Below are 10,973 nucleotides of genomic sequence, written 5' to 3'. Positions count from 1 at the left end.
TGGACCATGCCTCAGGACGACCTGGCCTGATGACTCCTTGCTGTCCCCAGTCCACCTGGCCGTGCTGCTGCTCCAGTTTCAACTGTTCTGCCTGCGGCAATGGAACCCTGACCTGTTCACCGGATGTGCTACCTGTCCCAGACCTGCTGTTTTCAACTCTCTAGAGACAGCAGGAGCGGTAGAGATACTCTGAATGATCGGCTATGAAAACCCAACTGACATTTACTCCTGAGGTGCTGACCTGTTGCACCCTCGACAACCACTGTGATTATTATTATTTGACCATGCTGGTCATCTATGAACATTTGAACTTCTTGGCCATGTTCTGTTATAATCTCCACCTGGCACAGCCAGAAGAGGACTGGCCGCCCCTCAGAGCCTGGTTCCTCTCTAGGTTTCTTCCTAGGTTCTGGCCTTTCTAGGGAGTTTTTCCTAGCCACCGTGCTTCTACACCTGCACTGCTTGCTGTTTGGGGTTTTAGGCTGGGTTTCTGTATAGCACTTTGTGACATCAGCTGATGTAAGAAGGGCTTTATAGATACATTTGATTTGAGTTAATGTTTTACAGATCAATAAATGTATGGCTTTGTTCCAAGAACCAATGGGAAACCAAAAGCGTACCTTCCCACAACTTCCAAGGAACCAAATGTGCTATCTGGGTAGTAACTGTAATAGATTAGGCCTACATTTAGAAAGTAATCTACCCAACCCTGCCTGAGAGTGAGTAGTAGGTTTAAACAAGAAAAACAAATGTAGCCTAAACAAATCATGCTGTAGATGATGATTTTTATCTTGACAGGCTTTCCAAATAAACTGAAATGTTGCAAACATATGAATGTACTTCATGGTGAATCTACTACTTTAATGCAATCAAATATTTACAAATTCAATTGATAAAATATACTACTGTGTACTAGAGACAATGCCTACAGGACTTCCTTATGATGGTCCCTCGTTCAACATGATGTTCCCAATACACATGCAGTAGAAATATAAGAAATACACAAATTGTCTTATAAAACAGCATTGCAACTGTGATATTATGCAAGATACAAAAACATATACGATTTTTTATAAATCCTCCCCTCCCTTTGACACCGGATATGGATAGATTCTTCTTTTTTTCCAACGATACAAGCAGCAACACCTTGGCTCCATGGGATAGTGCATTGGCGCTACACAGACCAGCGATGGGAAAGAAAACTCGCACAGGAACAGGAGGACGCAAAACAATACTGCAACTTTCCCCACCTCGAAGCGGGACAGGCGGTGGAAGAGAAGACGCTTTAGGTTCCGAAGGTAAAAACACCATCATATTTTATGTTTTAGTTTATGGTTGGTGGATGATTCGTTCAAAATCGGGCCCATTTTTCTACTGATCAACACTGAAGAGAAACTACCTAGCTAGCCTAATGTTAACTAATTGGCCTCACCGGTGACGTAGCCTAGCTAGTTGTTCAAAATGTAGCTGGCTACGTTAGTTACCGATATTCCGGAAATATATGCATTGCTTGACTTGGTTACTATATTTAAATAACTGGTTGCTCTTTTCGAAACAAAGTATACCAATGCTATTTATTTATGTTGGTGTTTTTCGGTTTCTAAATAGTGTTAGCTAGTTAGCCTAGCCAGCTAGCATGTTAGCATATTGGTCAAATAACGATTTGTAGTGGCGCGCGGCCTGTGTATTTCGTGAACAAACGCCTCGATGCATACACCAGCGAACTAGCTAGGCATATCAAGGGTAACGTTTGCTTACTGTTGATTACGAATTAATAGACTCACTCTATTGAGGCCTCTGGTCAATCCAGACCACATATATAGCTACATAATCCAGCTACTTTGACAATTGCATTGATGCCTGTTCTGCAGACGAACACGAAGGTAACGGTGATGGATACAGTCTTCTGAGAGAAGTAACAACAGAAATGAGGATCCCAGCAGTTAAGGCCACAGGTAAGATATAACTTGTGTGTAACTTCGTTAATGTACCCGTTTGTTTGCAAGCTTGTGTGAACGACTGGGTTCAAACCTGGGTCATCCTGCCATAAGACGGTCATCCTGCCATAAGACGGTCATCCTGCCATAAGACGGTCATCCTGCCATAAGACGGTCATCCTGCCATAAGACGGTCATCCTGCTGAGCTCTAGCCAAGTAGCTATATCTCAACTCCACTATACCATGTCCATGGAGTTGAGAGCAAGTGTTTTTGGAGTGAACCTCTGACTCGAGTCGCTGTGCAGTCAATTTCAAAAATATTCTTACACCCTTACCGTGTACCTATGTTTGTCATCTGTTGCATGGCTATTCTTTGTTAGCTAAAATCCATACTTTTTAACTAAACGTTAATCAAATATAACCACTGACTGTTTCATTGTCGCTCTTGCTCTAATGGCAACTGAGTGTGAATGTGCATGTTCCGATTGAATCTGAGGAAACAGTCAGTGGTTTTATTTTATTACCATTTTATTAAAAGTTCTGGATTTCAGTAAACAAAGACACGCAACAGAGGACAAACATATGTACACGATAAGGTTGTAAGAATGAACATTTTTTAAAGTATTGACTGCACTGTGAGTCAAAAGTTCACTCAAATCTCATCTGCACTCAACTCTGCGGATATGGTATCGTTGAGGTGTACTTGGCTAGCTGAGCTCAAGCCTATGCATTATCTGGGGGGGTAACACAAGATGTCTTCAGGTCTCAGGTTACTAATCACACACACAAGCATAGGTGCCTACGAACAGTACATTACCTGACCAGTTTGTGTTTCTTCCCAGAGGGTCTGTCCCTCCTGGGGGCCTATGAGGACAGTGATGAAGAAGAGGATACAGACTCGCCGCCTTCCACCATCAGGACCCAACACAACCAGTCTGCAGACATACTCGCCAACTTCATGGCCGTCAGTATAAAAATGCTGTTTTTCTGTTTGTTTCCTAGTGTTTTCTCGGTCGGCTGTGTTCCTACCTCAGAGTCAGTCAGTGATGTGATGAACTGTTTATGTTTCCTTTAAGCTGTGTCACTGACATTGGTAATGTAAATCCTTCTCTGCACATCACAGCATTGAAATAGCTTCTCACTGAAGAAAATATAACTTATGGCCTTGACATCCTTAACTTTCAACCCATTGTTTTATGTCGTACATTTTATAACCGTATTGGAACTTAAAAAATTCAAATACATCTTTCTTTTTCTACAATATTATGGTGACATCAGGGCTCTTTTCCTAGTTGTCTTAGAATGCTATACACCTGCGATTGTCTCGTGTAGGCCTGTATTTCTCTGCTTTGTTCATGTCTTTAGACAGGTGGTGTCCTTCGACAACCTAATTTTATCACTGCCCCCCCCCCCCACCACCAATAGGAAATTGATGCCATCACCACACAGCCGGGCTCAGAGGAGCCCACAGGGGATCTGTCGGCCCCAGCCCCCACCCCACCACGTCCAGAACCCAAAGCCCAGCAACATGCCTCTGAGGCTGGGACAGAGCCGGAGAGCACTGGGGCGGACTTCCAGTATGATACCCATACTTCACTAGCTGGAGGTGACCGTTATTTTTGTATTTCATGAATTGCATAAACTTACCTGAGAAGTAGCAGTTAGCCTAGCCATTGTTTGGGATTGTGACATGTCAAGTGTGTGTTTTTGAAGAACTGGAGTTCCTTCCTTATTTGTGTTTCCTGTCCACCAGTTGGAGGATTGGAGATGGGTGACTGGCAGGAGGTGTGGGATGACAACACAGGTTGTTACTACTACTGGAACACTCAAACCAATGAGGTGGCTTGGCAGCTGCCTTACTACCTGGCACACCAGGTGCAAGGCCTGCAGCAGTACGCAGACAGGTGAAGTGTAAAAATGGATGGTACTACATAATAATATACACATGTTAGTCATACACGAGTGGTTTTGTATTTTACAGCATGACTCTGAAATGTGTATTTTCTACTTGGAGTTGAAGATTTCACCTGTTTTCTATTTCATCCCCTGTAGCTCAACAGTCAATGGCAACGGAGCTACACAGAGTGCAGTTTACCATGTTGAACAACACTCCACTGCCGTCAGTGCTCCGACGTCGAAGACAAAAAAGAAGGCGAGTTATTTGAGTATTTTTGTGCGCTCAATGATTTAGTTTTAATCCAAACTAAGTACTCAACTATCCATTCATTGGTGTGTATGTGTGTCTATAACTCTGAGTGTCTATCCTCTGACAGGAGGTGATGGAGAGCGTGGTTGCCCTGACCAGTGAAGAAGAGGAGCGTCATGGTGTGGCCGCCTCCCTCCTCGGTCCCCTCATCCCCGCAGAGGTGAAAGAAGCGGAGGAGAAGTGGAGAAAGAGGCTTGTAGGAGGGCTGGAGGAGAAGGGAAACAGTCTGGAGGATAGCTTGCCAGGGTCCCCCGCTCCTCCCCTGAATGAGCCAGACACCCCCACGCACCCCCTGAGAGACCAGCGCAGCAGGAACCAGTCTGTGGAAAACTCTGAGGAAGAGGAGACGGAAGAGGACACCATGGAGCTGGAGCTGGCTCTGGAGAGGAAAAAGGTCAGCTTAAGTTTTTATTCATCCTTTATTAAACCAGGGATGTTGAAATTGACATCTCTTTCAATTGAGTTTATACACTGAGTGTACAAAACATTAAGGACACCTGCTCTTTCCATGACATAGACTGACCAGATTAATCCAAGTGAAAGCTATGATGCCACCTGTTAAATCTACTTAGTTTAATGTAGGTGGAGGGGACAGGTTAAATGATTTTAAGACTTGAGACATCGATTGTGTATGTGTTCCATTTAGAGGGTGAATGGGCAAGACGCATGTTTTAAGTGCCTTTGAACGGGGTATGTAGTAGGTGCCAGGTGCAACGGTTTGTGTCAAGAACTGCAACGCTGCTGGGTTTTTCACACTCAGTGTCCCGTGTGTATCAAGAATGGTTTACCTCCCAAAGGACATCCAGCCAATTTGACACATGTGGGAAGCATTGGAATCAACATGTCTAGCATCTCTGTGGAACGCTTTCGACACCTTGTAGTGTCCATGCCCTGACGAATTGAGGCTGTTCTGAGGGCAAAAGGGGGTTCAACTCAATATAATGAATTTGTCCTAAATGTTTTGTGCACTATGTATGTTGTGATTCTTTTGAAAAGGTCACAGACCAGAATGTTGACACAATTAAATACTTGCAGAATTAAGTGTACCTTTGGGAGTTATTGTTCACAATGACTCGAACATGAACATTTGTTCTCTTTTTGTTATTCTGCCTCCTAGGCTGAGTTACGGGCATTGGAGGAGGGTGACGGCAGTGTGGGGGGCTCCAGCCCCTGTTCTGAGGCAAGTCAGGAGGCCCCTGAGCCCTGTAGCCTGCTCCTGAAGAAGGCCAAGTGGAAGACGGCCTTCCTTAGAGCAGCCAGCCCCGACTCAAATAGCAGGGGCTCAGATACACGGGAAGACCCCGACACAAGTGAGTGTCTGGAGAACAGTTGGAGTGCGATCTGGTCCGGATACACAAATTCTTGGCAGTTTATATCATTAGATTTTTCTGATGTGGTTCATCCTAAAATGTAAACACTTCTCTAGGTCTTCTGATCTGATATGCTGCATAGACCAACTCTATTACAAATGTGTAGGCGTCATCTTAATACTAGTTCTCTTGTGTGTCTTGCAGCACATTCCAAAGTCCCAGAGAAGGCCGGGGAAGAGCAGGAGATGGAGACCGGGGACAATACGTTAACCAACGTGCCACCAAAAGAGGAGGTGGAAACTCCGGAGCTCAAGGTACGGAACCTTTTTAACTACTCCCACACCGATTTAACTCTCAGTAGTAGAGCCTGAGCAGGAAAAACCCGGAGTGATAAAATAACTGGTGGATAACATTTTTTAATTTTTGTTGTCTTTTGAATGATCAGTTTCAGATCGGAGAACTTGCCAACACCTTAACCAGCAAGATGGAGTTCTTAGGGATCAACAAGAAAACCATCTCTAACTTCCAGCTGCTTCTGTTACAAACTGAGGTGAGATGACCATGACCTGTTTATTATAGCTTACCTCCAGTCACAGTGAAAGCCTATATCTTTAGGTCCAGATTAGATTATCTTGGCCTAGAAACCACACTAGTTAGCTAGATGCATGACTCTCAATGGTGAGAACTTTCACAGACCTTTCAGATTGTGTTTACTAGTCACATTTGCAGGTGTGATTGCAGGGTACAACCTTTGAGCACCAACATGCAGGACTAAGTCAAATAAAATAATACAAATGGTAATAAAAAAACAAGAATATACTGTAAATAGAAATAGCGCCTATTTACATAACAATCTGTACTGAATGACTGCAATTGATCATTCTGATGGGTGATGTTTATTTTTTTAAATTAATTTTATAACATCATTTTAGAAAAGAAATGTACATGCCTAACCGTCATTGTTCTCCCCTCCCCATGCTTCTCTCCCTCAGACGCGGATCGCTGACTGGCGGGAGGGGGCTCTGAACGGGATCTATCTCCGCCGTAGGCTGCAGGAAGCCGCCGAGCACATAAAACATTACGAACTTAACGCCGCCCCTAAAGGCTGGTCCTGCCACTGGGACAGGTACGCGCTCCTTACCTTTAACATCTCTAAACACCCCCACCTCCCCAAACCCAGTGTGACCACGACCCCCTCAGAGCTGGGGTCGCCATCTGTGTAACCTGATATGAGGGAAATCTTAACCAGTCCCAGTGGATAAAATGAAACAGAGACAGACCCTCAAGGTTTCTGTGATGCAATGCTGGCACTGTCAGTGGTGATATGGGAGCAGCCATACAGGCCAGCTTGATCCCCTAACACTATACCACCCGATGCGGAGATGGGACCCCTGTCCTGTCCACCCATAGCCCAGACTCTGGCTCTTGTCTTTGGGGGGGCCTCTGTAGACTGTTTGGGGGGGTCCAGTCAGTGGAACGGGGGTACGGTAGCTAGGAAGGAGGTTGTGTGCACTTTACAGGACTACAACCCCCAGAATGCATTGCTGGGCGAAATGAGTGACAGATTGAAGCCCCGGAAACGAGGAGTGTCAAAAACAACATCAGTTAAAGCGAAGACGGAGCGTTGACGAGGACCCAGCAGGTCAGACCAACTCTATTTCATATGTTTCCTGTTTTTACTTTTTATTCCTTGATTGACTGAATGTATATAGTTCTGATGTATATATAAAAAAAAAAAAAAAGGTTGTTGAATTGATGACTGCTGTCTCTTTTGCATCTATCTCTGTTTGGGGGGCTGTATGTTGTCATGACAACCATTATGTGGACCATTATTCTGAACACTGCTTTGACGATCAACTTTGCAGGACCCGAGCTGATAGGTTTTGGTTTGTCGATTTGGTTTTAAGAAAGTTAAGGTGGGTTCACCATCAATGTCCCCCATCATGATCCAATCTGGCTCTTCTCCTGGATGGCTAACCTGGCTGTCCAGCCCAACATTCCCCCCCCCCCCCCCCCTCAGGGTATACTGCGACTCAGCTAGTTATAAGGCCAGCTGTTGAGACTCTGCCTTGTATCTCTGTTCTCCCTCCTAGAGAGCACAGGAGGTATTTCTATACCAATGACCGCACCAATGCCTCCCAGTGGGACTTCCCAGCTGAGGAAGAGGAGGAGGAGGAGGAAGGACCAGAAACCACGTTGTCCATACAGGGGGAACCCAAACCCCCGCCCGTACCCGCTGGTGGGCTCGCAGTTGCAGGTCAGTTCTCAAGACCCCTCACCATTCTTTTAAAATCCCCTTATTTTGTCCTGAGTGACAGCCTCTATCTTTAGGTCCAGATTTATCGCTTGGCCTTGAAACCACGCTAGTTGGGTAGTTGCATGACTCGATGAGAACTTTCGCAGACCTGTACTGAAGGACTGTGATTGCAAACTATTTTCCTGAAGGGAGACAGACATGCATAAGGCTTAGTAACTAACTAGCAGGTCTTGCGCTATGGAACCTGCCACGGTCATATGTTACTAAATAGTCAGTATTTGGTGAACCTTACTCACTTCTCCCCTCTGACAAAGAAAATGGGTACATTTTATACATTGTCTATCATTGCAGGAGCTTCAGTCTTCTCACCCGTCGTCCCCCCTCAGCCTAGCCTTCCCTCCTGTTGGACTATGCCTCAGCCCCCACTTCCCCCTGACCAGCCCCCTCCCCCGTCCGACATCCCCCTGCCTCCCCCTCCACCCCCGGAGTCGCCTCCCCCGCCCCCTCCTCCTCCCCTGGAGGATGATGGTGAGATAGAGGAGGTAGAGATGGAGGATGATGACTGTGAGCCTCCAGCACCAGGAACAGAGCCTCCCCTCCCCCTGGGTGTCGGCGGCATGAAGGTATGGGACCGTTCTACACATCCAGACCTCAAGTCTCATCTCAGTAGGCTTGTGAATATACTAACCAAGCACACTTTCTAGATGACAGCCTTGTCCAGCAGTGCCTGCTGGTTTTTATGTTAACATGACTCTCTCAATGATAACTTTCACAGACCTGCACTGAATTACTGTGATTGCAAACCATTTTTTTTTTGTTGATGGGAGACGTGCATAGCAAGCATTTTGTTGGACATTAGCATAAGCTTTTACTGTAAGCTTCTTTTTTTTTGTCTTCACTTAGGTTGTGGAGTCTACAGCTTCCCTGGGTAAGGGTCAGAAACGCAAAGCTTCAGGAGCAGGTCAGCTGACCAAGGCAGTAACAATCGGCAGCAGCGCCATCCTCTATACACAGACCACCGCCACGGCAGGTAAAAAGCTATGATATCATCGAGTCGGTGTGCCTGCTGGTTTTTCATGATAACATGATTCTTTAAAGTAGCAGGACTCTGATGATAACTTTCACAGACCTGTACTGAATTACTGGGATTGAATGATTTTTCATATGGGACATGTAGGGCCCTAGTGTATCTCTGTATAGGTGTTTAGCTGTTTAATTGCAAACCATAAAGTTTTTTTGTGTGTTCCTTTCTGTGTCCTCAGCCCCTGTGATGTCAGGCGCTGCCTACTGGGGAGTGTCTGCGGTAGCTGCACCTCCACTGCCTTCTGAACCTGCGGCCCCACCTCTCCCACCTCGCCCCCCGCTACCCCCCACTCAGCCCCCCTCTACCCTGGACCCCACAGGGCTTAAAACACTGCCCACGGACAAGACCAAGAAACTGAAGAAGGATAAGGTGGGCGTCTTTGACTTATACAATGGCATCTGTTCTATGCATTGATAAGGAAAAAGGATGGTACAAGATTTGCACCGTCTAATTCGATGTAATAACTATTTAAATTGAAAGCTTTCTCCTAGTTGTATCGAACCACAGTGACGCTCTTAAATGATTGTCCCCCTTCCCCACATCCCTGGTTGCTGTGTCCAGTCGAAGAAGAGCAAGACGAAGATGCCGTCCCTGGTGAAGAAGTGGCAGAGCATCCAGAAGGAACTGGACGAGGAGGAGAAGTCTAGTTCCAGTGACGAGGACAGGGACCAGCTCAACAAGAGGGGCATCGAGGAGTGGAAACAGCAGCAGCTACTCACGTAAGTGGTTCCCCTGAACTACTGTGATTGCAAGCAATATTTCTGACGAGGACAACTTCTATCAATCTTATTAATAAAACCCTTTTTACATCAGATGATGTCACAAAGTGTTATACAGAAACCCAGCTTAAAACCCCAAACAGCAAGCAATGCAGATGTAGAAGCACGGTGGCTAGGAAAAACTCCCTAGGAAGAAACCTAGAGGAACCAGGCTCTGAGGGCTCTTCTGGCTGTGCCGGGTGGAGATTACAGTACATGGCCAAGATGTTCAAACGTTCCTAGATGACCAGCAGGGTCAAATAATAATCACAGTGGTTGTAGAGGGTGCAACAGGTCAGCATCTCAGGAGTAAATGTCAGTTGGCTTTTCATAGCCGGTGCGGTAGAGGAAGTCAAACATACTTTTTGTATATTTGAACAACTTCTAATATGTTTTTTTGTGAAAATAATCTTTCTTACTACCTTCATCTTTTGGGTTGCAGGGGAAAAGCTGGAAAGAACGCAAACTTCGAGGCTTTACCCGATGACTGGCGAGAGAGGCTGTTGAAGAAGAGGAAGATGATGAAGAGCACGTAACACGCACACTCCTCTCCCCGCCTCCACATATATGTGTGTGTGTGTGTGTGCACACGCCATCATCCCCTAAACCCTTACTGATATGAATCGGTGGACAATGTGCACTTTTTACGCTTTCACTGTCATTTTGAAACGGTTGGAAAAGCCCCTCATATCTTGGATGAATACATTGGATGGGTTTGAATGTTCTTTTTTTTTTTTTCTCTCGCTGTAATACCCACTATTGTTTTTACATGTTACCTTGGCGACTCCCTACCAAGCCTCCCTCTCTGCTTGACCTGTTTTAAAGCATAAATGCTGTTTTCTGTGAAATGTTTGGGAATGCTGGAGTTTCTAAACCTTTGTTTATAGTGGAGATCAACTCTTTATATGTAGTTATGTTGTTTTGACCTCACCCATGTCCTTGCCCATTTTCATAAACTATGATCAATAACACCTTCCTAATAACTCTGGTCCATATTCAGTTTTTAATGTTGCTGTATCGCCCTCTGCTGTTACTCTGAAGTATCAAGGCAGGGCAGAAGACTGTAGTGACTGACACTACTTTTTGTTTATTCATGGTATACCCTCAACATATCCTGTCAGATTTTTCTTGTCTGACTAAAGGCAGGATCTTTAAACGGCGTATACAAGTGCGTTTTCACATGGTCCAATAGTGGAAACCGCTTCATTGCAGACCTTTTCTCTGCAAAAATTTGAAGTGGAGCCAGTAGGTGAAATGACCAAGCAACCCATTTCCCAGCCCACTATTTTTGTCTTGTCTTTTCCCTTTGTCCAGAGTTGACATGCATGATGACACGCCAATAATACATATATGTGCCAATTGATTTATCATACTATTTGCATAAATGTATTTTCAATTTGTGCTGAAAATCAAGTATAGT

The 10,973-nt window shown here is 45.2% G+C and overlaps 1 protein-coding gene across 1 annotated transcript; it reads left to right on the top strand.

Moving 5' to 3' along the window:
* The first annotated feature begins 1,118 nt into the window (after positions 1-1,118).
* Positions 1,119-10,528, top strand: LOC139530189 (formin-binding protein 4-like). The gene is made up of 17 exons (XM_071326362.1): positions 1,119-1,298; positions 1,872-1,955; positions 2,781-2,902; positions 3,364-3,544; positions 3,692-3,842; positions 3,991-4,090; positions 4,212-4,538; positions 5,262-5,454; positions 5,659-5,768; positions 5,900-6,004; positions 6,447-6,580; positions 7,548-7,711; positions 8,063-8,334; positions 8,615-8,741; positions 8,974-9,164; positions 9,357-9,514; positions 9,996-10,528. Exons 1-17 carry the CDS (start codon positions 1,190-1,192, stop codon positions 10,087-10,089), a joined length of 2,622 nt encoding a protein of 873 aa, XP_071182463.1. The 5' UTR covers positions 1,119-1,189; the 3' UTR covers positions 10,090-10,528.
* The last annotated feature ends 445 nt before the right edge of the window (positions 10,529-10,973 follow it).

Source organism: Salvelinus alpinus, chromosome 9, assembly GCF_045679555.1.
Source record: "Salvelinus alpinus chromosome 9, SLU_Salpinus.1, whole genome shotgun sequence".
NCBI classification, from domain to species: Eukaryota; Metazoa; Chordata; class Actinopteri; order Salmoniformes; family Salmonidae; genus Salvelinus; species Salvelinus alpinus.
Note: the sequence above shows the minus strand (reverse complement) of the source record. Positions and strands in the feature narration are given on the sequence as shown.